The sequence below is a fragment of the Scophthalmus maximus genome, chromosome 20 (genome assembly GCF_022379125.1).
Source record: "Scophthalmus maximus strain ysfricsl-2021 chromosome 20, ASM2237912v1, whole genome shotgun sequence".
Taxonomy (NCBI): domain Eukaryota; kingdom Metazoa; phylum Chordata; class Actinopteri; order Pleuronectiformes; family Scophthalmidae; genus Scophthalmus; species Scophthalmus maximus.
Window position 1 is genome coordinate 16430229 of NC_061534.1, and position 27777 is coordinate 16458005.

The 27777-nt window shown below is 42.7% G+C and overlaps 4 protein-coding genes across 8 annotated transcripts in view; 2 read left to right on the top strand and 2 right to left on the bottom strand.

Annotated features, from left to right (window-relative positions):
- The window catches only part of rgl2 (ral guanine nucleotide dissociation stimulator-like 2), a 31214-nt gene extending 29090 nt beyond the window's left edge, over positions 1 to 2124 (top strand). For all 4 annotated transcript variants that reach the window (XM_035608817.2, XM_035608816.2, XM_035608818.2 and 1 more), the window contains one exon: positions 77 to 2124. In XM_035608817.2, the coding sequence (XP_035464710.1) occupies positions 77 to 258 (182 nt within the window). In that variant the 3' untranslated portion in view covers positions 259 to 2124. The remainder of the gene's footprint in view (positions 1 to 76) is intronic.
- Positions 2125 to 2284: 160 nt separating this feature from the next.
- Positions 2285 to 11941, bottom strand: dnase2 (deoxyribonuclease II, lysosomal). Its single transcript, XM_035608822.2, has 7 exons — positions 11488 to 11941; positions 10137 to 10234; positions 9784 to 9955; positions 8851 to 8953; positions 8174 to 8338; positions 4802 to 5023; positions 2285 to 4601 (listed from the first exon to the last, which is right to left on the bottom strand). The coding sequence occupies exons 2-7, from the start codon at positions 10232 to 10234 to the stop codon at positions 4231 to 4233; spliced, it is 1131 nt and encodes a 376-aa protein (XP_035464715.1). The 5' UTR covers positions 11488 to 11941; the 3' UTR covers positions 2285 to 4230.
- A 2493-nt stretch (positions 11942 to 14434) lies between these two features.
- Positions 14435 to 17514, bottom strand: LOC118285293. Of its 2 annotated transcripts, none has more exons than XM_035608825.2 (5): positions 17294 to 17514; positions 16330 to 16861; positions 15818 to 15983; positions 15351 to 15583; positions 14435 to 15196 (listed from the first exon to the last, which is right to left on the bottom strand). In XM_035608825.2, the coding sequence occupies exons 2-5, from the start codon at positions 16819 to 16821 to the stop codon at positions 15056 to 15058; spliced, it is 1032 nt and encodes a 343-aa protein (XP_035464718.1). In that variant the 5' UTR covers positions 16822 to 16861; positions 17294 to 17514; the 3' UTR covers positions 14435 to 15055. The 2 variants fall into 2 exon arrangements, with proteins under 2 accessions (XP_035464718.1, XP_035464717.1); XM_035608824.2 differs by having other exon boundaries at positions 16330 to 16839; positions 17294 to 17508.
- Positions 17515 to 17859: 345 nt separating this feature from the next.
- On the top strand, positions 17860 to 25583 carry pbx2 (pre-B-cell leukemia homeobox 2). Its single transcript, XM_035608821.2, has 8 exons — positions 17860 to 18507; positions 19189 to 19262; positions 20586 to 20830; positions 22074 to 22264; positions 22645 to 22780; positions 23009 to 23150; positions 23594 to 23688; positions 24802 to 25583. Exons 1-8 carry the CDS (start codon positions 18263 to 18265, stop codon positions 24880 to 24882), a joined length of 1209 nt encoding a protein of 402 aa, XP_035464714.1. The 5' UTR covers positions 17860 to 18262; the 3' UTR covers positions 24883 to 25583.
- The last annotated feature ends 2194 nt before the right edge of the window (positions 25584 to 27777 follow it).

Below are 27777 nucleotides of genomic sequence, written 5' to 3' on the forward strand. Positions count from 1 at the left end.
TATCAGTGATGCAGCCAATTGAGAAGCTCCACTGAACTGTGTGTGTTTTTTGGTCTCTCTTCCTCTCTTCACACAGAACTGGTCATCCCCGCGACAGGAAACGTCTTCTACGCCATGACGTCGTCCAGCGTCGACTTCCTGCTGAGGAGGAGAGGCGGGAACACCCCTCTCGGCTCCCAGCCAATCAGCACGGAGACGAGCGCCACGTTTCCCCGAATCAAGGCCAAGGGGAGGAGACTGGCCAGGACTCTGTTTTGACATCAGCTCTTCCTCAACTTTGTCCCACGGTGACACTTCCCCCGCGGCCTCTGACCCGGACCGCGGGGCGACCTCTAACAGACAGTACAGAACGCGGCCTTCTCATGTGCAAAAACTAAAATCGACACATGCCTTTATCCCATGCTCCTGCAAAGCCTGCTCTACCAAAACACAGAGACCAAGTTCGTCAGACATTTTCAGACCTCCTGCGCTCACCAGAGAACTGTTGCTGCTGCTGAAGAACAGTGTCCGCTGCCCTCTTTTTCCAATCGAAATGCAACATGCAGCGGAGGAGCAATGGAAGCCTTTCACTGAGTGCTCTTGATGCTGGCTCTGGGGTCTCCCAGTCGGGTAGCACTTAATGCAATTTTTTTTTTCCTTTTCATTCCAACTGAATGAATAAGATCTGTTTTAATTAACACTAGGAAATCCCTTGTTGTTGTTGTTGTTGTTGTTGTTGTTGTCTGCCTCCGCTGTGGGCGATGTTTCCGAATTTAAGAGGGAGATTTAATTGGTCGGAACGTCTTTCTGGGATCACCCATGAGGCCATGGCAGGATTTGTATAACGAAATCTTAATTTTTCAGATCGGGGTCCTGGGAAACAGCACAAATTACAGGAGGACACGTGGATGTAAACAGATCGGTCGGAGAGTAAACTCATCATTGTAGCAAAACACTGGAGGTTGTCACACAAGACCACATTTATGTTTTGTATATATTTATATATTTTGTACGTCTTCTTTGTCATTCCAACTATGTGTTTACACCGGCAAAAAGCTCTATATGTCCAAATAGTCGGTTTATCGAGGAAAAAAATGCATCGAACACCTGCAAAGTTTCCCCTTTGAACAGGTCGGCACGTCCACGCTCGGTGAGCGATCAAGCAGATGTTAATTTCGTCTCAGAGCTTAATGCTTGCGCTGATCAATACTTTTCTATTGACGCTGACTATTTGACGACATATCTATAAGGTGAAGTTCGCGGACGTTATCGACACCTTTTTCCAGCAGCAGCTGCTTTCAAAATAAGGCACTGATAAGACGTCGGAACTACCTTTGCCACACTATCTAGCAAACGGGAGAGCGGACAGGTCGCACGCCTCGCAGCTACAGAGCCAGAAGTTTATCTCAGAAGTAGTTTCATGAGACGATCAGAAACCCTTTCCTCAGCTGGATGTGAGTGTTGGCAGCTGTTAGCTAACAAACTTCATAAGGCAATAAAACGTTACACAGCTCGTTTTGGTATATTTCCGCCCCCTAGTGGCCAAAAAGTTCAATGGCCATTATTACTGCAGCTTTAACAGCAAACAAACTTGCGGCTCTGTCAAACCTTGTGGCTTTAAATTCAAAAATGCCACCAGTTAGTCTCAACGTTTTTCCGGCATAAGATACAAATGTCAACGTGTGCAGGTTTTTCCAGCAGCTCAGCGGGACCCATCTCCACTGCTGTTTCCCACAAGGACTCGGCTCCGCTTCTGTCGTCTGGGATTTACGAAACACACAACCTCAAAAGTTTCGACACAAGTCTCGTGACCTCTGGAGGTCACACTCCGTGCTCGGCGCCGGTGAGGTCTGCGCGCATCGGCCGAGGCACGAGCATGGCGGGACCCGGGGAGAGGATTCTGGGTAAAATGATAAATAGATGACGTGTGCTGGCGTAACGCCGTGCTACTGATTGTTTCAGTGCCTTTCTCTAAAAACCAAAAAGGGGGTGCTCACCTTTTCCCATGTTTGCGTTAGAATGTGTGCAGCACACGCGGAGGAAATGCAGTCGCCTCCGGTGCTGTGCGGTGTCACATCAAAGCTATTTATGCACTACATACAGGATGTCCTATTTTTGTGTGAATAAACTTACTTTTATATGAAATTGATGGCTTTCGACTGGTGTGCTAATGAGATATTTTCTCAGTGCTGCTGAGTATCCCATAAGAATAATTAACATGTCTCCACATGTCAAATTGTGACATTTCTATTTTTCTCATGGATACGGGAAAAACAACAACAAAGCAAATTCAATATACAGAAGCTACAAAAAAAACACCTGCCTTTTTTATTTTTTCATTCAGATTAAAGATAACCAGCGTCTTAAATCTTCAAGCCAATTCAGTATCAGAATGAATGTATGTGGAAAATAAAATCTAAGGGACATAACAAAATATATTTATGTCAGAAAAGCCCTCATACTTTACCAACCAATTAATAATACAAACATTAAAGTATTAAAACCTTTCCTCACACATCAATGTCGTCAGTAGAATGTGTGCATGTATAGTGCAATTAATCCCAAATTGTTCATCAAACTATAATCCCATGAGATCCACTTTCAATAGGTTTTTTAAAAAGCAAAGCTCGATGCTCTCATCTATCTCACCCACAAAGCAGCTAATGTTGATTTAAACAGGATAAGTTTATGAAGCTGCACTCATTCACTTTGCAAAATTGTCTCTTCAGTTTCAGTTAAAGACGCCTCGGCGGCTGTAAAAACACGTCTCGAAACCGATGCTTTCCCTTCATGAGAAAGGCGCCAAGGCTGGATTGGGATGCACTTTGAGGGTTTTTGTGATTTTCAAAATGAACATCGTATGTATGCTTCAAAGTCCGAGGCAGATGTGGTGTGTTCGTAACAGCTTAAAATCCTTCTGAACAAGTCAAATGGTTCTTGTGCCTTAAAGGCCCTGAAAACATTTCTTAATTTTTTATCAGCTTTTTATTGTGAGTAATGGGATTCCACACACACACACACAAACCTTGTACTTCTATCGTAGTGAGGACAGAAATCCGGTTAATGCATTCCCCAATCCCTTACCCTGACCTTAACCCAATTCAAACCCTAACATCTAAAACCAAACCTTCAAACAGCCCTTCGAAACTGTGAGGGCCGCCCAAAATGTCCTCACAACATCAAAATGTCTTCACAACGAGGGTTTGGAACCAGAATTGGTTCTCACGCTGGTTTTTCATCTCACGCTGGTTTGAAATGGAGGAGACTTGGAAAAACAGGTGTTGTCATTTATTTCCTGGCATCAGATTTAACGACGTCTGAGAAATCATATCGGTTTGGCGGGATGTTTACTCACTGTCGATCAAATGGAATCAAACCCCAGCCCACGCAGTCCCCGTGAAGCAGCATTTGCCTGATTGGCCGTTGATAAATAAATAATACCAAAAGATCTTTTAAATTTTGCTTTCAGTCGTGAATATTCAATGTTGACGACACATGGGCAACCCAAGCAACATTTGCTCCTGTTCAAAATGCAGTGTTGTAATGACAACAGTAAAGAAAAGTAACAAAAGTAAGTAAGAAGTAAGAAAACCTCATTCAAAATCCCATTGACATGAGTAACTACGCCAATAACTAATAATCCAGCATCAGAGCAGCAGTGCGGTACGCCATGCGTGTTTAGATGAAAAAGGTAGTTTCAATGTAGAGCGTTGATTGTTCAATATTTATGTTCTTTGTCTTTTCAACAAGCCCATCCCAAGGCAACTGTGGGATGAACAGATTTAAAAGACAGGTTAGTTCAGACATGTCTGTAACAACAGCAGGGCAGAGAGGACCGAGCAGTGTGTAGGTTATGAGACAGCAGAGATTCCTTGATTAGTTAGACAGCCGAATGAAAGACTTCAGAAGAGGGAACTGGAAGAAACCAACTGATGACGTTGAGTCCCAGTGCTGCTGTGTTTGCAGTTTCCCCGCCCACACACACACAGAAATCGTTTTTCTTTTTTCCTAATGGCACCGGCTGTAGCGGAACTGATTTGTCTGATGAAAGAAATGTTGACTGACAGACAGCAGAGGTTAGTGGGACAGAGGTGAGCCCAGACATGAAGCTAAAATGATGATAAAATGGTAATCATGGGTCATTGTATGTACATTTTTGCCAAACATTAGATTAAAAATACGCATTGTACAATATTTATTTCACACCCTGCATCCCCACGCCCAGTTGAGCCGGCTGTCTCCGGCGGGGCGTCAGCACTGGACGGTTCCTCCTCCACAAGCCTCGCATTGCAAAGCCGCCGTCCGGTAAGCCTTCCACACCGCCGGGTGCCGCAGACACACCGTCCCTCCCCCCCGCTTCTCCTCCGCCTTGTTCCGGTTTATGTCTCCCACACAAACCCAGCCCCCACCAACGCCCCGGCCAGCCGCCTCGGTGCTGACGGCCCACTTGGAGTGGTCCTGGCTGGCCTTGAAAGTGAACGCCTTGCCCGGGCTGATGAGCTCGATGTCCAGCACCTTCCAGCCCAGCGAGCAGTCGGAGGGGAGGATGCCGCTGGAGCGAATCCAGAACTGGACCAGGAGGTCTGACTGCAGGCTCGGGGCCACCCAGGAGTGGTAGAGGTCTGATGAAGCAGATGAGAACAGGATTTTAAACTGCCTGCACGCCGTTAAATATGATTTTAAGGTCACACAAAAACTGATAAACGCTTGACGAGCATTTGAACATCACAAATTACACCTTGTCATGAAACACTGGACAAAAAGAGATAGATGTGAAGCTGAACTGTGGCCAGAACAAACTTTAAACGTCTTAAAGTTGTACCGTTGTCGAAAGAGGCTCCTTTGGCGAAGCTGATGAAGTCTGTTCCATCCTTCGAGGTCAAAGTCACGCTGCGGTTGGACACAGGTTTGTTGTGCGGTGCGATGTGAACGTCGGACAGACGTTTTTTCCCACAGACGGCAGCCAGCGCGGGTACCAGTGACGCCAGGGACTCCGGGATGTCGCAGTCGTACACATGAGGCTGATTGATCTGCAGCTGCTCTCCTGTGGTGCAAAAACAAATTTTAATAGAAGGGAAAATGCCGCAACCTGCATTTTAGAATAAGGATTTGTAAAGTACAGCAAATAGTCTTGGTGACTATTTAGAGGCATATTAAGATAACTATAAAAATATACTCTACTGTTTAATGCAATGAGAAAAATCCATGTATGTGTCTATGGAGTTATTTTCTTTTCCTTCATTTTTGAAGCTACTTTTGCTTGAGGTAGTTATTTCCCACATTTCTCGGGATAATTTCTTGCTCAGTGCATATAAGTGGAATGAACGTGTTCACTCTGCCAGATAGAATCCTCACTGTATGATTCCCAGTGCAGCAGTGCTAGAAAGAGACACACACCATATCTTGATGTTGCTCTATAGTAGTAACTGTGTCTGTGCGAGGTTTTCTCTACATTTGTACAGTTATCGTGTGAAGTAAAAACCACAAAACGTTCCCTGACATAGTTATAAACAACACAAAAGTTGTATAAAAGTAATAACATAAAAGGACAATACAATAAATATGTAAACAAATATATTAAAATATAAAAGAAGATTTTCCTTTATTGGCCTGTTGCATACTAAAAAATCAACAACAACATGGTGGTTTCAAATAGCTTGTTTTTTCTGAAAAATAGTTCAAATACTAATATTGAAAATCAGCAAATCATCACATTTGAGAAGCTGGAACTTGAGAATGTTTGTTGTATTTTAGCCATAATGAGCTGAGAGTAATGCCATGGAATTTTGTATAAACATTCATGATGATAACCTGGGTCGGGGGTGACCTTTCCCTTCCGGACTTATACCACAACAAAAAGTGGACTGACATGAAATCTGATTCCCATATCCGTGTTGCCCTTGTCATCACATTGGTGTTCCTCTAAATTTTCAACAACTGAAATTGTTGTTGATTAAGTTTACAGTCAGTTGACTAGTCACTTAATCTACCGTTGCCATCTGCAGTTAAAAAAAGAAAAAAAACACATAAGCAGCATTTTCCCCCCCAGTAAAAAGGCAAATCAAGGTGCACGGAAAATATTGAATATCAGAAAATGAAATCAGCATATTATCCACTTATGGTTACTCGACTTCTGTAACTCGGTGAGCCACGAAGCCACAGCAACAAACGGCGAGTCCCAGGTGTGTGTGTGTGTGTGTGTGTGTGTGTGTGTGTGTGTGTGTGTTTGGGCACGTTCAACAGTTCCTCCTGAACTTGCAGTGCATTTCTGTATTTGGTCGTGTTTTCACCCTTTAAACATTTTGTTTATGTGTTGTCAAATGGATTAAGCAGTTTGCCTAATTTTTCTTTTGGCCACTACATTAATCATCTTATTGTTTCAGTACAAACTGCAGATATTAGACCTAAGTAGTTGCTTATCAAATACACAATTAGTCTGAATAAAACCTTAAAAAAACAAATGTTCCTGACTACAAATTAATCCTCACATAATGGGGCAAGGAGTATTTATGAACATGGTCGAGTAAAAGCTACAGTGTGTAATATTTAGAAGAACTTATTCAAAGAAATTTAATATGTTGTCCATAACTATGTGTTCATATATGTATAGTCACCTGTAACAAAGAACCGTTGTTTTTTCGTCAACTTTGAATGAGTTTAATATAGTTTCATGAGGTGGGCCTGACCTCCGTGTAAGTTGTCATGTTTGCTATGTTGTTTTGAATACGGTTGTTCCACAAAACGGTCCAGAAAACGTCGCATTTGCGTTGAATTTTCAGCGCTGCCGGAAAACGGAAAGGAATTAGCGGTGGGCCACCATAAAGTGTCCCCTCTCGGGTCCTCAGTTGGTTGCGGTTTGCAACTTAACCGCCAGATGCCGCCAGAAAATTACAAAAATTACACACTGGGGGCTTTGAATCATAATTTTGCTTCATTATAGATTTCATGCTGCAAGGTGCTCAAAAAAAATGAAATGTGACCAGGCTGCGATCGCCTCCTGCTGTGGGACCAGCATCCACGCAGCAGATGCCTGCCGCAGTGTGAGGGCCAATATCTCTATGGTTACACACCTCAATCTAATTACACAACACAACTGCTATAGCAACTGTGCCAACTGCACACGTCTGCCAGGGGAGCTGCAGAGGGAGGCAGCGCAGTGACATGGCGCTGACACCTGTTTACGCTGATTGTCTTGGATGGGGATTGTTGTTGTTGCGTCGATACCTGACTGGATTATAAATAGCGACTATGACTATGGCGGCTGAAGAAGCAGTCTGCATGAGAAATGATTTCATACCTTCACTAGGGGTGGATTCGGATTGGCCTTCCTATCGTCTTTTCCTATCCACTATTCCTTGACCTCAGTGGAAAACGCGATGAGGTCCAGGAAAGGTGGAAAGTCGGAGTCATAGGACTTAGGAAAACCCAACATCGCTGCTAAGAGAATCCCACTCCAGTTTCACTATACTGCGTAATATTACGCAACGGCGTATGTTATTGATGTTCGTCTGCCGTGGTGAAACTACAAATTCCCAAAGATGGACTACAAAAAACACATTGGCTCCATCCAGCAATTTTCAGTGTGTAATACGACCGTGTGACCTCAGTTGTAAATGCTTCATAGGCAACGGTAATGTACAAGATTACGTGCGTCCCTTCTCCATCATATTCATACGCTTCTTCTTCTTCTACTTCGTATTTAATCGTTTAAGTTTGTGCATGGCGTGTCACGTTAAATATTGTGGGGCATCTATTTCTTCTTTCCTTTCGCATAGGAAAGTCCAGTGTACCCTATGCTAAAGGAGATAGGAAATGAAACATTGAAGTTACTATGGCGAGAGGTTAGATGATTGGCTGATATGATCAGAAATTTTATCAAAAAATGCCCAATACAATGCATGACAGCAAAACCACAACATTTGCCTACTTTTATTTCTAATCATTTACAAAAAAGACATTGAAGCATTTAAGACGCTGCAACAACGGGAATTCCTAATATGCTATCCAACGAAAAAGTTAGGAATTTAAAAATGAACTCTTCATTTTTTTGTTAATGAAAGCGTACTGAGGCAGAAGAATACAACGTAATCCTATGAATCTCCATTAACTGCCTGCTCCTTCTCTTCCCCTTGACATAACTGTGATGTGATTATACATCCTCAGGAAATGCACAGGGCAGGACTGTTTGTCTTACCGATGGTCTGGAAGCGGTCGAGTGGGTAGGTAACGCAGATGAAGTTCTGTCCGTTGGTCACACCGCTGCTGGGGTAAGAGAACTCTCCTGCCTGTCGCACAGGGGGGAAGTGTGGGGTGCTGTGGACCAACCAGAAGCCCTGGTTTTTATCAAGCAGCACAACACCTGAGGAGCAGAGGATATTCAAAATGTTGACGAATCCATGTCAAGTACTCATACAATTATTACACAATTTGGAATAAATGAAAAGAAAAGCAAACGGCAAAAAGCAATTACTTCCAACAAAATGTTAAATGGCAAAAATACTTTTTGAAGCTACAGCTTATTGTCCAAGTGCTTTTTTACAAACTACAAACTATTTACTATGAAAAAGGAAATGCACTATTCCGTCATTCCGATCATAGATTTTCAAATTAGGAAGTTATTCATAATAGACAGTAATCAGTGTATAATGAAGCCAGTTATTTTTTTAATTTATTGCAAAACTGGTTGTTTTAAATGTGCTTTATTAATAAAGTTGACTTGACTTGATTGATTAAATCCCTAATTTTATATAATAGTGAAACAGACTGACAGTTTTGATTTGATATAATTTACACACTGCTCATTCACTGTTTTCCTATATGTTCTTATTTTGACTTATAAGAGTATTAGAGCGGGACTGTTCTGGTGTTCACCTTTCGTGTGCCCCCCACTGCTTCCACTGTTGTCAACCCGTCTTCCACCGCCGTCCTCAGTTGGCCTCTGGTCGTTGTAAAGGATGTACGCTACCTCTGAGTTCTATGACAAGGACAGAGGTTTTAGGGGGTTTTTTTAAGCTGAAATTAAAAACACACGCTAAACACAAAAAAAACACACACAAGCACAACCAAATCCACATATAAGCTGAAACCCCAAACCCCAAAAAGCAGAACATTGTGTTGAAGTATATATGCTAATACATGTTTTGTATGATCTTGTGGTTGACACTGTTGTAATAGGATGTTCACAGCTGTGGCGAGACAGACTGGAAAAATAGTAAAAAATTTAAAACAGATTTTCAGTTCTCATTATCATTCTCAGTTTATGATCAATTGCAATAATAAGAAGTGGTATTAACAGACGCTTCTTTAAAAAACAAAACAACTTAGCACTGCATTTAATAAGAATGTGACTGCACAAAAAAGCAGAAGCTGGTTAAAATAAATTACATCTGCTTTTGCTGATGTTTTTTTGTATTTACTGCTCATGTTCCACAAACATAAAAAAAACAATACTTCTAAAGTGATGGCAAAAAAAGCTAATATTATTACAAAAACGTATCCCTGTGGACTGTAGACTTTGATTTGTAACAGACGGGCAACTGGATAAATCTGTATTTTCAAAGGATCATAAAGAACAAATCCCTTTACTGTCATGAAAAAGGTGAACAAGTGCACGTTAATCATGCATATATTTAATACATGAACAATGAGGAACTGGAAACTGTGTAATCATTTTAGCTACCATCTCTCTTTCTCACTTCCACCCAGGTGGTTTCCTGGAACATGAACTCAAAACGCTCAGTGAAACAGAACTGAATTTGTTGATTTTGTCACAGAGAAAAAAAGAGTCATCAGATAGAAGCAGACCTTTCCCTGTGAGTACAGCTGTCCGACTGTCCTGCCCAAGGCTCCCGTGGTGTCGTTCACTGTCACCTTCCCATCGGTCCATCCTTCACTCCCTTTGTCCAAGAGCAAATACATTTCACCCTTTTCGGGAGATTTCGTGCCATCTTGTTTCGGCAGCTTGTACAGATAGAACCTAACTCAGAGAAAAACAGAGAGAGGAAGACGTTTCGAGGGTCATACTTGATTTTCAAATTAATATTTCAGCTTTATATGAATTTAGAGGATTTGTGGCACATATCTGGGTCAACACAAACAATACAGAATACACCTGACCGGTGTGTATGTACTGTAAAAGCTTGTCTTGTCTGTGTTACCAGTCAACAGCATCTCCTTGGTCGTTGTAGCAGCTGATTGATGAGCTGCCACCCTCTAGTGGCACAAAGAAGATCAGCAGGGACAAGAGCAGAATCATCTAAGAAGAAAAAAAAGTCTTAAATTAATACAGTTGGAAGAATATTGCTTGTGAATTAAAGGACTATCTGGAAACAGCACTGAGGTGCCCATACAGTACGGTTTACAATCTCCTGCATCGTCCTTCCTGGATCAATTTGAATGTAAGCGATGATGGACAAAATCCACAGTATTTCTTCCATGCAATCTGAAGTGAACATAAGGCTTCAGCACCCCGAGTTAAAAGGGGATCTTCCAAGTGACGGTCTTTCGGTAAAAAAAAACTCCTCTGTGTCTCATTGTGTCTCAGGAGTGTGACTTTGACAAAAAGAGTGAATTTTGGTACCTAAAAACACTTTGGTGGAATACTACTGGATTTGTCTAATTCAGACATCTGAAATTAATGTGTTAAAGCACCGCCAGGAAAAAAAATTTAACATATATTTTCTTCACCTGAACTGAGTGCTGTGGTTTTTGTGTTTGTATGAAGATTTGAAGTGTTTCCCCCCAAAAATATATATGTACAGCATCATTTTTTTGTTAGACGTCCTCTTACTTGCTGTAGTGTTTTCACATCACATTGCTGTTTTAGTTTTTAGGAAAGGATTTTCCAACATTCAAAACAAAACTCAACAGTGGAACAAGTACTTTCACTTGGGTACTTTCACTAATGCATTTGAAATCTGTATGTAATCTATAAATGAGTGGACGATATGACAATAGGGCAAACATCTGTTGTACTACTATAAAATATCCCTTCCTAATAAGAGTTATAACTTTTTTGAGAATACTGTAAATTAATAAACACTTGAAATATCCTTATAAAAGTTTACAGCTACACTACAATGTATTCTAAACCAAATGTTGATATCGTAAATATCTGAATTTGAGGATTAAAAGTGTGACCAAAATAGTATGTTACAAGTGAAACTAAGTAAAAGCACAAAGGTATTTGCAATTATGAATGTGCAAAATTAACAAATGAACTTTAGTTAAATAAATGTAGTAGAGTAAAAAAAAAAAAAAGCCCAACATTTCCCTGTGAAGTCTAGTGGAGCAGTAGTATGAGGTGGCCTACTGTAAGGACCTCAAAATGTATTTAAGAATAGTACTTGAGCAAATGTACAATTGCAGCACTGGATTTATGGGCAGCACAAATCAATCGAACAAAATACAACATGTCACTCCACTTGTCACCGATCACATGAATCCCAGAATGGGAGGATAAAGTCACTCGTAGCCCTGGTTAAGTTTCATTAAGGGTCTTGTACCCACCTCCGACTGCGCGTGGTCGTCCCGATCGATGTCCTCAACGGTTTGTTTTCAGCGTGAAGTTCTTCTCTGTAGTTTTCCAACGCCTGGACAAGTTTTCATCTGCGGCTACATCCTTGTTTTTTTTGGGGCGGACTGGGGCTGCCAGAGCAGGTCAGACGGTGACGTCATTAAACCGTGACGAGCTAGCTAACAGCGGTAGGCGGCGGGTGAGGTCGAACTGTCCTTCCTATCTCCTACTCCTATCTACTATTCCTTGACCGCAGTGGACAACGTCACGAGGACAAGGAAAGGTGTAAAGGAGGACTGATAGGACTTAGGAAAGGCCGACAGCGCTGCTCGGAGAATCCGACTCCACTTTCACTGCACTACGTCATCACGCGACGGCAGTTGTTACTGACGTGCGTCTGCCCGTGGTGAAACTACAAATTTCTGAAGATGGACTACAAAAAACGCAGCGGCTCCATCCAGCATGTTTCAGTGTGTTTTACCACCGCGTGACATCAGATGTAAATGCTTCATATGGAACAGTAACTGACCAGATGACGTGCGTCTCTTCCGGGTCATATTCGTACTCTTCTACTTCTAATATCGCTGCCGCAATGAATTGTGGGGCGTACATATCTCCTTTCCTTTCGCTCCAGTGTACCCTATGCTAAAGGAGATAGGAAAGGAACTTCACTGGCTCCTTGCATTTAGAGAATCCGAACAGCTCTTACCATGGCTGCTGATCAAACACTTCCGGGTCACGTCAAGAATTTAGGGAACTTCCAATTTGACAATTCGACCTCACCGGCATCTCACTCGATAAGTTACCGGATAAATAACAACAATTACAATGACAATCAAAAAATAAAAACAAACATGCGCTCAGTAGTTTTGCCTTAAGGGTAACACGGGTACGAGACAACTGACGTGGGGAATGTGTGGTTGACGAGTTTTAAATGCACCGGAACATTCTCGCTCCTGTCTTATCCTTGTCGATAAGTCCTAGGGTGAGGTGGAATTGTCAAATTGGCCGAGGAAGTTTCACAAATCTTGATGTGACCTGGAACTATTTGATCAGCAGCCATGATAAGAGCTGTTTGGATTCTGTAAATGAATAGGAAAGGAGCTTCAATGCTTCCTTTCCCATCTCCTTTAGCATAGGGTACACTGGAGCTTCCTTTGTGAGAGTAAGGAGATAAAGATGCCCCACAATTCATTGCGGCAGTGATATTTAATGTGACGCGCCATGGACGTACGTAATCGATTCAATCCGAAGTAAGTAGAAGAAGTAGAAGAGTATGAATATGACCCAGAAGAGATGCAGGTCATCCGGTCAGTTACTGTTACATATGAATCATTTACATCCAATTTCACACGGTGGTAAAACACACTGAAACATGCTGGATGGAGCCGCTGAGTTCTTTGTAGTTCATCTTCGGAAATTTTTTGTTTCTCCATGGCAGACGCATGTCAATAACATCCGCCGTCGCATGATGACATAGTATAGTGAAAGTTGAGTCGGATTCTCTGAGCAGCGCTGTCGGCTTTCCTTAAGTCCTATCAGTCCTCCTTTATACCTTTCCTTGACCTAATGATGTTTTCCACTGAGGTCAAGGAATAGAAGATAGGAAGGACAATTCGAAAATAGATCGATGGGCAGTGTATACTTTTACATATACAATGTTTGCACTCGACACTTCAGCAGATTTGTCATTAGTCATATTTTCTAAAACTTTGTTTTGTTGAAGGAGATTGGGTATTTTTTTTCAGAAGCCGAAGCAGAGAAAAAGAAAATCGCGATAAATTTACTGATTACTTTAGCAAAATTCTTCATTCCCAAATGTAAATCTAGTAACAAGAAACCCCATTAAATTGTTTTCCCTTAAAGATGTGGAACAATGTATAAATCTTTTATATAAATTCAACATATGTGTTTCTCTAAATGTTTTTGTGCAACATAACAAACATACTCTGTTTTTTTGTTGTTCTTGTAATACTGTGATTGTATACTTTGGCTTTGTTCTTTTAAAATATTTCCTTTTTTAAACAAGCTAGCTGTTTGCTTTCTGTATTGTTACATGCTTTTCTTCTTCTCCTTCTCTGTTCCTCTTCTTTGGTTTGACATGTTTACTGCGTTACATCACATGATGATTTGTAACAGAAGAGTTCAAAAGCAGCTCAAGTGACAGAACAATGCTATCTTTATAATACATTATATATGCATATGACACTTAAAAAATGTTTCAACAAATATAAATGACCTAGGTTACCTGATAACCAAGAGGTCAAGGCACATAGCACATGGCACGAAAAATTTGTTCTGCTTTCTAACTTTTTTCACCTGTGTGTTGCTATCACATATGACATATTTCAGCTCTGTTTAAGGAAGTGACTCTGTCTCCTCTTGCCACCTCTCCCCTCCCTTCCTCAGAGAGCTCTCCTCTCAGCTGAACTGTAGACTAAACTCACCCCGAGGAGGTCACACGAGGCCACTTCTGGTTGCTAACACAAACTTGCCTGGCTTATTTCGTGGGGGAATTTTTTACAAATCTAGGCAATATTACTGCAGACCGTTAAAAAGAAAATAAGGAGATGTGTCATGGGTTGTAGTTAAACCTGTGTCATATTCAGCAACAAATATTGTAAACCAGAGTTATTGACAGTAAACTCCACAGTTACTGCCATATTTAAATGTCAACACTGTTTTGACAAAGTTGTTTTACGTATAAATTTGTTGTTGTTTCGCTGCATATGGTATGTTGTTGAATAAAGACTCACTGTTTGCCTTAAGGAGGACATGACCTTTAGTAGTGTAAACCAAAATCTAGGAGCTGTGAGATAACGCCTGTTTTCGGTTACAGGTTACACTTGCAGTTAGTTACACATGCAATTTGATATTCAAACATAAAATGATAATGACGGAATACAGGAAATGCCTTAATGATATCCTCAATACAGTGTGTGTGATAAGTCTCTTTTTTTAACGTTGACAACATTTTGGACAAATCAAATAAATTGATGAAAAAAAACGCCTCATATATTTTAAGTTTATTTTTGGAGGACTATCATCCACATGCAGTCAAGCACTGTGGCCTTGGAGCGATTATCGCCTCACCACCGCTCCTGGCGTGTCTGACATCTACTGTACAAAAAAGGGAGAACAACAGAGATCGGTGCACGGCGTCCTCCACATTGAGAACAGGAACACACGCACACTCATTGCATTACATTCGATACAAATGCTAAATTTGGCCACAAAAAAACATATCTACTGATCCTTCTGACCAGGAATGAAAAAGCTTACTAGAAGTAAACTTCACAATGTCATCGGGAACATCGCTCAAGTCATGTAAAAAAAAAAAGCTCTGTTGCTCAATTTAACATTAGCGTCTTTCATATAATCTCAACAGCTTTAACACTGACCAACACCATCAAGAGGGGTGACAATTCCCCAAAACAAAGCATCATCAGGGTCAACAAACCCCCTCTTATTACAGGAAATCAGACCAAAAAAAAAAGCTACAATACTGGAATGGCTATCACAGCAGCCACATCGGGGTTTTTTGTTTGGTTGTTTTCCAGCTCAGGTCTGCAGCATGCATGGTAGTTCAGTCCTCTGCTCTTCCATGCGTCCGCCCTGGACCCTCAGGAGCAGGGAGAAGAAGTCCTCATCATCCATGATGCCAGGGGCCCTGCTGCGCTGGTCCTCCAGCCTGCCTTGGGCCTGTGGGTGGAGGAGAAGTAAAAAACTCAAATAACGGATAAAAATCCAAACTACTGCTTGAGTTGAAATGATACTGAGGTCTGAAATGACTTACAACTGACAACAACTTATATCAGGATAAAAGCATCCACAAAAACTAGTTCTGTTTGCTCACTTGTGTCGTGAGGATCATATTGTACAGATCATCCTTGGGAGGCTCAGGAACTGGCGCTGGCTTTTTCACAAAAGACAGTTGCTTTATGCTGCCTCGGAAACTTCTGCCTTTTGGTTTTGGCGGCGGCGACCTTTCGAGCTTCGCCCTCTGGTCATCAAGGCGACGGGCTTGAGCGGTGGCCACCAGCTCAAAGAACTCCTCTTTCTGCAGTGAGGTCATGGAGGAAAACATGACTGCGGAGAGAAATGAGAGAAAGGAGCTTTGGTGGTCAGATAGTGGGAGATTTGAAGTGGTCAGCAGTCTGGTAAAGACGCGGCCGCACACGTTCCAAAACATTCTTGAGTCACGTGGTCGTTTCATGTTGTTTCAGCTTGATCGGCCATGAGTCAGAAACACTGCATGGAAACAAATGTTACATCTGCATCGGTTTCATTACTCTAACAAAAGCCCCGACAAAGCGCCCCCACCTCTGTGGACTGGTTTGGTTGCGTTGGGCTCAGAGTGGCACCTCCGCCTCCCCATCCCACTCTCCAGCCTGAAGGAGCAACGCTGGTCATTGAGCCGTCTCCCCTCCTGAAGGGTGCAGAGTAGCTCGTAGAGTGCCTCTGGGAAGTCAGGGGTTAACCGGTGAGCCTGAAAGAAGACAACAACAAAAAAAGTGGGTAGGTGGCGAGAGACGGAAAAAAAAAAAATGAGGGAAGGAGGAAAAGGTTTCTCAGTGAGTGGCACAGACTGTTTGTTGGCACATCAAAAGAATTCACTCGACTCCTACGTACTCCCACATGCTGAAACAAAATGATACCTGCTGTTTTGCCATCACAAGATTGTTGTTCTTGTAGAGTACATGGTGGCCAGGTGGTGAAGTCACTATTACACACACACACAACGCTCACCGCATGAACTGCTTACCGAGTTACTAAGAGAGGTAGTGTTGGGAGCACAGGGGAAGGGGAAAGTAAAAAAACAACAGTTTTCAAACCTTTTTCCGATCCTCCTCTTCGCTCGGTGTCCCTTTGGGTTGTTGCTCGGATAACTTCGACCCCTTTGTGTCCAGTCGGGGGTCATTGTGTGTAACCTTTTCACCCCCTGTGTAACTGGGCTTCTCCGATCTTCCATTAATCCTCACCCCTTCGCCCCTGTTCTGTCCATTATACATGTTTTCGGTTTCACCTGGTGTACCATCTTCCAGTTTGTCCTTTCCATCCGCAGCAGCCTCCCCTGTCTGGTTTCCCGAGGTCCACTCTTCTAAACACACTTTATTCACTACAGCGGATTCTTCCTTGTCCTCCCCTGTGTGCTTCTCTTCCTCTTTCAGAGCCATCCCTTCGATGGTGCCCCGTGCGATCGCGGCCAAACTGCCGGTTGCCCCTCTCCCAGTGACACCCTCAGTTATGTCTCCTTCTTCGGTGATGATGAGAGGACCCAGGAGCCCTTCTTCAGCCATTTCTGCTTTGATCCCTGTGCAGGCCATTAATTTTGCCGTCAAGCCCTGACATGGAGATACACAGAAACTACGGTTAGGTCAAATATGTTTAGGTCAAAGACTACGAGAAGCCCGCTGTCAATTCCTCCGGGAAAGAATAATCAACAAACATCCCACATAGCAACGCCGAAGAGCGGCCGTGCCTTTCTCTCGCAAAGAGAAATTCACGGGAAACGAGTTTGGCAGGTTCGAGCATGTTGGCTGCAGATGTTTATGCCAAAAATTCGACTTTAAGTAATGTGTACCTGTTTGTTGTATGTCAACAACAGAGTGCGAAAACGTGATCGGAGAGATGTCACCTTCTTGTTGCTGACTGATGATTTCAGTTGTGTATTTTTCACTCTAATTCGTGTTGACAGTTACATCCCCCCCCCCCCCCCCCCCCCGCAGTGTTGCCCCCACACTGTTACTTTGTGTAGCATGCAGTAGGTTATCGCAAATTCAGAAATTCCATTCTTACCTGTGTCTTCTGAGGTGTGTCCCTTTCAGATCATCATCTCTTGGGGGTCACAAGAGACTGAGCACAGCATTGCTGGCATGAGACACAGTGTCTTTTTGAAGGAAAGAAAAGAAAGTAACTGCTCTGAAGGGTTTCACACGCCGAGCTGACAAGCTCTCACCCTTGCCGTCTGCCTTTCTACCTACTCTCTCTCCACTCCTCTCTTCCTGTTCCTCTTACCACAGCCCACCCCTATTTATTTGTCATGCTCATGTGAACTATTACCAATCAAAGCTGAAAGATCCCCCACGGTGCATTTAGTTAGTCTAAGTTTGGTACCAGTCAAAGTTTCTTGCTTTCTTTTTTTTTTAAACATATCATTTGGGGTTTGAGTCAAAGCTCTTTCGAAGCAGCTGTGAGCAACCGCCGCGTTTTTTTCTTTTTTGTTTTACTGCTGCTCGTTTGATTATGTCAGACCCAACTTCGACATGTCGAAACCGGCGCACAGTTCTCTGACGGGGTTGTGGTTTTGGCTCACATCCTGTTGACTTGCTGCTAAAAGCAGAAGTAGACGCGAACAAGTGAGAAGAGCCGAAAACGTCGCTGTATGTGCTCATCTCCATCTTACACGATTTGTTGATTATTCACACACGCGCAAAGACGAACACGCGCACGCGCACGCGCCCAACAGAACGTGCAGGGTTTTGTTGCGGTGTTTACGTGAAACCCCGCAGTGTTGCTCCACTGCAGCCGCACGCTCGCACACGCGCACCGCCTATCACCGCATGCTGCAGTGTGAGTGTGTGTGTGTGTGTGTGTGTGTGTGTGTGTTTTGCGATGGCCTGTACCTTTTCCTGTCAATCGCTAGGGGACCCTGCTGTGCGCGATGCACCGGATCGGCTCGCGCCGCGCGCGTCTGTGTGAGCGCAGTCGGGCAGCAGCAGCAGCAGCAGCAGCATTAGCAGTCGTCGCCACCGCGCGTCGCTGAAGATGTTGCAGCAGCAGCCGCTGACAGGCAACGGGGCCTCCAACGGCCGGGGACTCGGCATGGGCGGCCACCCCGGGATGCACGCGCTCAACTCGGCCCGCCAGCCTCCCCAGCAGCACCGGTCCGACGGCGGCGACCCGGGCCTCGAGGGCGCGGAGAACGGACACGAATCCCGCAGAGACATCGGCGACATACTGCAACAAATAATGACCATCACCGACCAAAGTTTGGACGAGGCGCAAGCAAAGTTAGTGACAACTTTGATTTGTTTTTTTTTCTTCAGTTCCGCGGTTGTAGACGCCGCGCTCGCTTTGTGTGTGTGTGTGTGTTGCCGCTTTGTCGACTACGTCTCGTAGCGACAAAGTTTCCCGAACTTCAATCTATTGTTTAGATTATTTAGCCAGCGGCTAACCAATTAGCCCACGGTAGCTAGCTAGAGAAAACAAAGTTGCGTTTGTTGCAACCATGCCCGATTCATTTGCTGTTACATTAGCCGACGCGTGTCGTCTCCATGGTCCCGTTTACAAACACGCACACATTTCTTTTAGCAGCTTTGGTGCGACACGGAGCTACTGTTAGCCCGCTAAGCTAACAAGCTAAGGCTACAGTAGCTAGCTAGCGGGCAGCTATTGCTAATTTTCAACGTTACGATAGCGAGGGGGGTTCTGTTCACGTTAATGTATAAATGTATCGCGCGTGAATGGAAATGCTTCGTACAATGTTTGCTGTACACGGGCAGCTCACCAGTGAACAGTTTGCCTTCTAGGCTCATAGTTAGCCACAAAGCTAACGCGAGCTAAATTAGCCCGAGGTAGTTTGGGTCTGTCACTTGATTTGTTGTTTTTGTTTTGGGCCGATGCGCGTGCCGAGGCTCTGCCGCTGCTAACACTCTTGTGCTCTTTTCTTTAATTTACAATTTCATGTACAGGAAACATGCACTCAACTGTCACCGAATGAAGCCTGCGTTATTCAGCGTTCTGTGCGAGGTCAAGGAAAAAACTGGTAGGTTTTATGTTTGTCTCAATGCTGGTTTTGAATGTGGTCGGAGTCAGCCATCATGCATTTGTCGACCTCTTTGTTTATCACGGCGTTACTACATTGTGTTGACAAACAAGCCAACAAAAGCAATACATGAGCTTTGTGGGCCAACGCGAGGAGATTGACTGACTGATTGCTCGTCGGTAACGCTTTATGTTTTTTTTTCATTCATTTGCAGCGTGCAAAACAAACTGACGGGGAGATAAACATGACCAGAGGGCTCTTATGTAAACTTCAGTTTGGTATAAAAATAGATTGCAAAAGACAACAGCTGGATAAACAGACATGCAATGCCCACGGGGAAATGCAATGCATGTTGCTGGCAACTGTGTTGAGTTCATAATATCCTACACGAGTCGAGCAAGAGATTTTTTTTGGTCCGGGATAACTAGGATATTTGTGCAAATGTGTGAGTTAAAAAGGATTAAATGTACTTTACAGTCGTCTTAAATATTTTCTAACAGCAATGTTATTTGTTAAAAAATGTTTTATTTTCATTGTCGCCTGTCAGAAGACATTACACCCGTATGAATTATATATGGCCTTTGCTTCAACAATAGATCGTTTCAGTCGGCACTATCACATATGTATCGATATCTAGGATGCTCATCATCGCCTAATGGGCAATTATCAAACTTTGCTTGAATTAACCTACACAGAGTAATCCTTTTTTTATTGGTTAATCCATCCCCTCAATTTCCTTCACCTTTCCATATTCAGATAGAGAAACTATGGTTATATACTGGTGCAATAATAATAATAATAACAACCGTAACATATTCTAGGCCTTATCATCCTTACTGGTACAGTTATTAATTGTAGTCTGTTTGGTACTAACAATGTCTGTATAATATCATAAATTTTACTTGGCGAACTCTGCAGAAACCTGGTTTACATCGTGTCCTTTTGTGTTGTTACAAGCAAATCGTTCTTTGGCTGCATAAATTTAAGAAAGGGATTTCAAAGATGCTGTTTAATGTGGTCAAAACTGCCCCTCACTGAGCCCAGAAACAGGATGTGCCGACGTGGGTTATAAATAAATATTGAGTAGAGCAACTAAAAACAGAACATAGCGTGCGAGAGCAATTTAAAAAAAAAAAAAAGGCAACGGCAAATAGAATAACGTCTTCTCCAATTTTCAAACACAGTGCATCAGGGGCTCTGACTGAAATTTGAAGGACAAAGATTTCTTAACGACATAGGAAATGTATTAAAATAAAATATTTTAAATCCTGTCTGTATTTCCCTAACAAAACCAATAGACACTGACATTTGTCTTATTGACAGGCCTGTCAATGAGGAACGCCCATGAGGAGGAGCCCCAAGATCCTCAGCTTGTGCGATTGGACAACATGTTGTTGGCGGAGGGTGTGGCGGGGCCGGAGAAGGGCGGCGGGGCTGCCGCCGCCGTGTCCGCAGCCACCAGCTCGGGAGGGATGTCACCCGACAGCTCGCTCGAGCACTCCGACTACAAAAGCAAGTTGAGCCAGATTCGCAGTATCTACCACACTGAGCTGGAGAAGTATGAGCAGGTATCGTGTCGCAACAGGAGATGAGCGCTGACATTGCCTGTGCACGCTTGCTTGTACTAAAGCTGCTCACCAGAAGCAACATCCTTTTGTCATGTTGGGTCTTGGGGTTCACAGCTGATCACTCTGTCTTACCTGGGAATACATTTCTATCTTTTTGTTGCTGATCAAAACACCAAGCACTATAAGCTACATGACTATGTAGGACAGGAGGTGTGTGTTAAGAATATCACAGCATCACAACTTTCAAAGGGGCAGTAAGCGATTTTGGAGAAAGATTGTTAGTTATTGATTGTTTGACTGCACTGGTCCGGGCTTCCAACCCGCTAACCATGAGGCCAAAATCCCTGAGTGGTAGTGTCTACCACTAGGTTTCGGGCTGTGTTGTTTACAAACTGTACACAGTATTGTGTGGTGCGATTCGCAACATTGTTTTGTTTTCATTTTACAAAAAAAAAAAAATTTTGCGCACACAGAACTGACAGGTAGTGGACCATGAGGAAGTAGTTGCTGAATTTTACAAGTGTATTGGGTTAAAATCGCTTACTGCCCCTTTAAGGCCTAATGTTTGCTGTTGAGAAATCCACCATTGTAATGATATTCATCAGCAATACATTTTTCACGAAATAGACACAAAATAGAACCATGAAGCCAAAACCTTTCCCATTAGTCAAAGTGGCCTGTTCAAATTTAACACTGCTTCTGGATTGTGTAATCCTTCCTCTGTAGAGTCGAATAGAGGTTAGTTGCTTAATGGAGCATTCGGATGCTGAAGTTATCAATGTGAGAAAAAATATTGCACATTACTTTAGGAATTATAGTTGTAAATGTTTCTATTGTATATGTAGAGGTGTTTCTAATATTCTAATATATCTTTCATAATGATGTAGTTCAATACAACCCACCATTAACTATCACCTCAGTAATAAAGTTACAATTGATACAATTTACACAGCAGTTCAACAAAACCTGAACATTAGAAACTTTGACAGATCTGTTGTATTAAACTGCATCAGATTGTTCAGTTGTACCCGATGAAGTGGCCACAGAGTGCACATGCTTAATGACCAGAAAAGTTTCCATAATGTTTTATCATGATGTGACATTTTCTTCTCTGTAAAAAGCCATGCAGTTAACAACAAGAACAGACCGTGATAAACCTTTGCAAACCAATATGAAACCACCACTGCTTTGCACATTTCCTGTCCTTCACTGTCGGTCCTCTCATACCCCGCCCCTTCCCCAGGCGTGCACTGAGTTTACCACCCACGTGATGAATCTGCTGAGGGAGCAGTCGCGCACGCGGCCCGTGACCCCGCGGGAGATCGAGCGCATGGTGGCCATCATCCACCGCAAGTTCAGTTCCATCCAGACACAGCTGAAGCAGAGTACTTGTGAGGCAGTCATGATCCTGAGGTCCCGCTTCCTGGATGCCAGGTGTGTGTGTGTGTGTGTGTGTGTCTGTGTGTGTGTGATTTGTTTCTCTTTCATAAAGGAAAATGGACTACTATAAAATCTCACTATCAAATACTTCATTTTATGCAATTTGGCTATGAAAAGTTTTCACCTTGTCACTTTTTGTTGAACGATATCTTGGAATCTAAACTTTAAAAAATGGTTTTAAGTGACTGACATTCACAGCAACAGAAAATAAAATAAATGTATTTGTGAAATGTGTTTTAATTCTGTTCACGAAATAGCCATTTCGACCCGTACGCGTGATCCCTGACCAAAGTGTAACCGTGATTGTTATTACTAACAGAAAAAAATTACGGTTGTTGCTTTCTTAACACGTCACCTGCTTTTTGTCTCATCAGGCGCAAGAGGCGTAACTTCAGCAAACAGGCCACAGAGGTCCTGAATGAGTATTTCTACTCCCACCTGTCCAACCCTTACCCCAGTGAAGAAGCCAAAGAGGAAATTGCGAAATCGTGTGGAATCACCGTCTCTCAGGTCAGTCACGGAGCATACTGTACTTGTAGGAACAAGTAGTTCTGAGTGTGTAATGAGTTTTAGAGTTTTTGTTGAGTGTCCTAACAATCAGTGTCTGTGTAAGCGCCAGGTAACACAAGGTTAAAGCAATTGTTTGCATTTGAATGTGTTTAAAGTTGGCAATTTTAGAGTTTAAACCCTCTAACAAAAGAGCGTACACTGAGTATTGTTTTGTTTTTTTCCCATCAGGTCTCCAACTGGTTTGGCAATAAGAGAATCCGCTACAAGAAAAACATCGGCAAATTCCAAGAGGAGGCCAACCTCTATGCCATGAAGACAGCCCTGGGGGCCAGACAGGGCGACGACTCCCCGCACACTCCCAACTCCACAGGTACTTTGTGAGAATTTGAATGTTTGCCTCGAGGTTGTGAAATGTGTTGTAAGCTCCACTTTTCTCTGACTCATGGAGTCTCCACCCTGCACGTGTTGATAATCTTGATGTGCTGCCCTTGTGAACTCAAGTGTTGAACTTGAGGCGGAAGGTAACTGGCGTTCACAAAGTCACCGCAGACAATGTAAGAAAGAGCAAACCAAACAAAGTCTTTTTGCAGTTCAAATATTACTCTACTACACTATTGCTACTATACTATCACTTATTATGTTGGCATCTTTAAAAAGAAACAATACATTTGCTTTGTTCTTTTTGTCTTTTTATCCTCCATATTTGGGGCCAAAGTCAATTTTGTTTTCAGAGCATCCTACTCAAAACTCGGACAGAAACGGTCTCGTATGTAAAACTCATGGAGAGTTTTAAAACCTGTTGTCTTCCCTCAGGGTCTGGGTCCTTCTCTCTGTCCGGGTCAGCTGACCTGTTCCTCGGGGTTCCACCTGTGAATGGCGAGCAGTCCGCCTACCAAATGGGAGTGCAGGTAACTTGATACCACCTATGAAGTACTCAAACGCACATTTAAAGGGGCAGTAAGCGATTCTAAACCAATACATGTTTTGTAGCAATAAATGTTTCTTCACCGATCGCTAGCTTTCGCTTTTATGTGTGCACTGGAAAAAATCTGGGTTTTCGCCGCAGCCCAGGCTCTGTCAATCGAAAACAAAAAAATGGTGCAGACTGCACCATGCGACAAAGTCGACACCTTAAGAGACGTGCTAGCGGGTGGCGCTGCATCTCTGCGGTTTTGACCTAGTGGTTAGTGTGCTAGAGCTCATCATCAAAGCCATCATCGTCACTTTCATCACAGTAACACGCAGTTGTTATCAGAGACCGTCAACTCTGTGTTGGTGTAAGCTAATTTAGAAAATCTATAAATAACCACATTTTGCTTATCAGAATCCACGGTTATAGATTTTACTGTTTTCAATTAGCACCTTAACACAAATAGGGGCTGTCGGCTGCATTACCTCCAAATGTAGGATTACTTTGACAAACCAAAACCTCACGTGAGGGAATATTTACCTTGTTTACCGGATTAGTTTCTCCTTTTTGGATGTTGATATTTATACATCAACTGTCACCAGCTGTTATCAGAGACCGTCAACTCTTTTACACATGCACTGTCAAGACATTTTCCAGTTATTTTTTTTCCAGAGGTGCTGTATGTGTCACGCAAATGATGCTCTGGACATTTTCCTGAACCTTTCCTGCCAGCCCCCGAAGTAAACTTTCTGGAAAATGAGCCCATGTGAGATTTCAGAAGGAAAATCTCAGAAAGATTCGCAGAAAGCGAGCAGGGGTGTTGATGACTGAAAGCTGCTTTGTCCTGCCTCTTGCATGCCCTGCCCAGACACCACAGAATGTTCCACAAGTTCTCCTGTTGGTGTGAACACATCTGACTCGGGCAATCTCCTGCTCAATTTTTCCAAGGTCACGCCTGAAAACAGAAAAAAATCTCAAACATCTTGAGATTGTGTAGATTAATTGTCTGTAATGTTTAACACAAAGTACAGTGGAGACATAAGTCATATGTTTCTTCCTGAAACCCCTTTGTTCATTTGTTTCCTCTTTGTTTTTCTTTTCGATGTCTCAGGCAAATGGGAGCTGGCAGGGCCGAAACTCGCCCCCGCCCGGCGCCTCGCCCCGCAGCGACCACTCGGACAACTCTGACTGATGGCCCCGCCCACTGGCACAGAATGACAGCGACGGCAAGATTGACGACGGCAAAGACAGACAGAATGATATCACACTCCCCCTTGGCTGCAGTTGTTTTTTTTAGTTTCTTTTGTACGTTTGTTTGGTTTGATCATTTTAAATGTACGTTGTTTTCTTTTCTTACCGCTCAGCGTGGGTCTTTATTACGTGTGTATGATTAGCAGAGTGCACGGATGGCTGAGTGAAAATGTGTGTGTGTTGTGTGCATGCACGTGTGGTTTTATTATTGGGCTTGTTGGGTTTCTTCTCCACTACTTTTGACATGTTACTGAGGTGTTTGTGGTTGGGAAGGGGTGGGATTGCATTATCATTGTTTTTTAGCACACTATATCATTATAATTAATATAATTGCTGTTTTATTATTAGCGCTCCAACTATTTTTCATTTCAACAGCTCAGAAAGAGAGAATGCATTTAGTGAATGAGAGAGCAATAGAGAAAAATCCAAAGATTTTGTGTGTTTGTTTCTCTGTTTGGTTTGTTTTCAGGTTTTGTTTAGTTATTCTACCGGGCTCCATGTGTCCCAGTAAAATGAATGAGGCATGTCTGAGTCCACATTAATGGTTTGAATGAGTATATCAACAGTGCTGTCTTTTTTTTCTGTACAGTGAAACACCTGTATTCTCTCTACCTCTTTTACAATAAAGACTCTCTGTATTCACTTCCAGCTGTTAATTGTTCCACGTTTATGTCACAAAAAAATAAGATGATCAGAGATGGCAGACTTCACCCCTATTCACATAAATTTGCATATTGCATTTGGAAGAAAATTACAAATTTCTCATTATGTCATTATCAAGTTTGCTACAGATTTTATTCTGTGAGACAGGAGAGCTAGTGTGAGGATCTCAAAGAAAAATACCATCAAATTCTGTACGCAATTTCCCTAGTTATGGTCATTCAAAATATGTTCACAAAAATTGGTACATGGTCCATGACCTTTGACCTTATTACATCCCGGGTCAAATCAGATGTGACTGACCCGAAAGGCCTTTCAATAAGGTTCCCAATGCCACCGGTCTAATCTTGATATGACCATTGGCGATATTTATTTGATAATATATTTTGGCCTTGACCTTTGATTTTGGTGACCCAAACAATATTTTTAATATCCATATTTACTCATAAATCAAGTTTCATAAAGATCCATCCTTGTGTTACTGACTCACGTGGAAATGGAGACAGAATAGTTTTTATTAAAACAATTTTTTTTCGATGCAACAGAGGTGAACTTACAATTGCATATATGGAACTAAAATGAACGGGAACTGGAATGAACTACCTTATGTTGAAAGGTGCCTCCAGTATAAGTTAGTTAAACTGGACACAAATGCTCAAAGGCACTTGAGTTTTTCATATACCCACAACTAGTAAATATATTACCTAATTTTGATGTCTCCCCTTTGAGAATTGAACTATCGTAACAAATATTTTACACAGTATGTTTGCCCTGCGCCTCAAAGCAATATCAATATCATGTTTATATTTTTTTTTGGGGGGGGGGGTTATTATATAAGTTATATTATCTCTTATAATATTATGCAATCTTATGTTGGCAAGCTAATACTGTACTATACTATAATCAGTTCCCGCTGCCTCTGACATAGGTCACGTTCATGCCCATGCATGCGCAAGTTGACGTTAGGCAGTTGATGGTATTTGTAATGGATTGTTGCTATGTTTCTAACCAAAGGCAATTAAAAATGTTTTTTTCTAGTTTACAATAATTGCATTGTCTGCCGGTTTACTTTGATCATTTTCAGCACACCGAGTTCATTAGGCCACTCAGCACCATATCCCTTTGAATATTAAAGTGCAAATTGACATTAGACCACTATTGTGAGTTGGCTAATTTTAAGAATAAAACCCATAGAAGCATAAAGGCTGACATTGGTATAATGTCAGCAACACAGCTACAACTAATAAAGTTGATAATGTGTGTTGGATTTACAGTAGGTGTCTGAATGATCAAGCATTGACAATAGTATTGGTAGCAGTGGGGGGGCCCAAATCAAATTCTGCTTAGGGCCCCATATAGGCTAGGGCCGCCTCTGCTTCAACCATATATGGTCAGGCTGAGTTAAAGTGTAGTGGCCTCTGGAGTCAATTAGCCCCCAATAGGATTATAAACTTAAGCTTTAATGTCGTTAGGGGCTGTTAATTAATGAGCACCATTGAGGGGCCCCGCTCCGAGGAGGCCTGCTCTCCAGGTTTGGTGTTCACTCGTCGGTCCCACGGGTCGCCAGGAAGCATCAAAGTCTTTTTCAGGATCAAATGTCGAGCAAACGCGGCGCTGAACAGCACGAGGCCAAAGTGGCCCAAATGGCACGCGTGGCCTGTAAGCGAGGGGGGTGTGAACGCAACGTGTCGAACCATTGTTTTACACCTCACAAATGCAGAGGTGCCAAGCGTGGATGGCGAGGTGTCCGCGGCGGTCCGCACTCGCCGTACGCGAGCGCACAGATGGAAATGTCGGACATAACAAAAGAATTAAAGGGAGAAAGAGAGAGGGGGGAGGGGGAGAAAGAAAGACACATTCAGCCTAAAAAAACAGATGAAAGTGAATGATTCACGTCTAGTAAAATGATTTTTGACGCAACTTTAACAAAACTTTATTTTTTTCAATTTGGAGACTGGGTTCTGGTCCATCGACAAACAGCAGCACAGAGGATGGACAGAAGTGTGTGACCTCGGTCAGTGGCTCCCACATCCCAAATGGTACACGACGCACAAATGGTTCACGAATTTTATATTTGTCTACTGCTGTCCAACAGAAAATCTATTGGAATAATCAATAAAATGAGATAGAAAAAACGGTTAACAGCGCAAAAACGCTACGAAAAGAGCAACAGGAA

Coding starts and splice junctions, on each gene's coding strand:
- dnase2 (XM_035608822.2), bottom strand. CDS start 10,234: ATGATTCTGCTCTTGTCCCTGCTGATCTTCTTTGTGCCACTAGAGGGT. Junction 9,956..10,136: donor CAAGGAGATGCTGTTGACTG/GTAACACAGACA, acceptor TCTCTGAGTTAG/GTTCTATCTGTACAAGCTGC. Junction 8,339..8,850: donor CAGTGGGGGGCACACGAAAG/GTGAACACCAGA, acceptor TCTGCTCCTCAG/GTGTTGTGCTGCTTGATAAA.
- LOC118285293 (XM_035608825.2), bottom strand. CDS start 16,821: ATGGCCTGCACAGGGATCAAAGCAGAAATGGCTGAAGAAGGGCTCCTG. Junction 15,584..15,817: donor AACCAAACCAGTCCACAGAG/GTGGGGGCGCTT, acceptor TTCTCTCCGCAG/TCATGTTTTCCTCCATGACC. Junction 15,197..15,350: donor ATATGATCCTCACGACACAA/GTGAGCAAACAG, acceptor CTCCACCCACAG/GCCCAAGGCAGGCTGGAGGA.
- pbx2 (XM_035608821.2), top strand. CDS start 18,263: ATGTTGCAGCAGCAGCCGCTGACAGGCAACGGGGCCTCCAACGGCCGG. Junction 20,831..22,073: donor AGCTGGAGAAGTATGAGCAG/GTATCGTGTCGC, acceptor CCCCTTCCCCAG/GCGTGCACTGAGTTTACCAC. Junction 22,781..23,008: donor GTGGAATCACCGTCTCTCAG/GTCAGTCACGGA, acceptor TTTTCCCATCAG/GTCTCCAACTGGTTTGGCAA.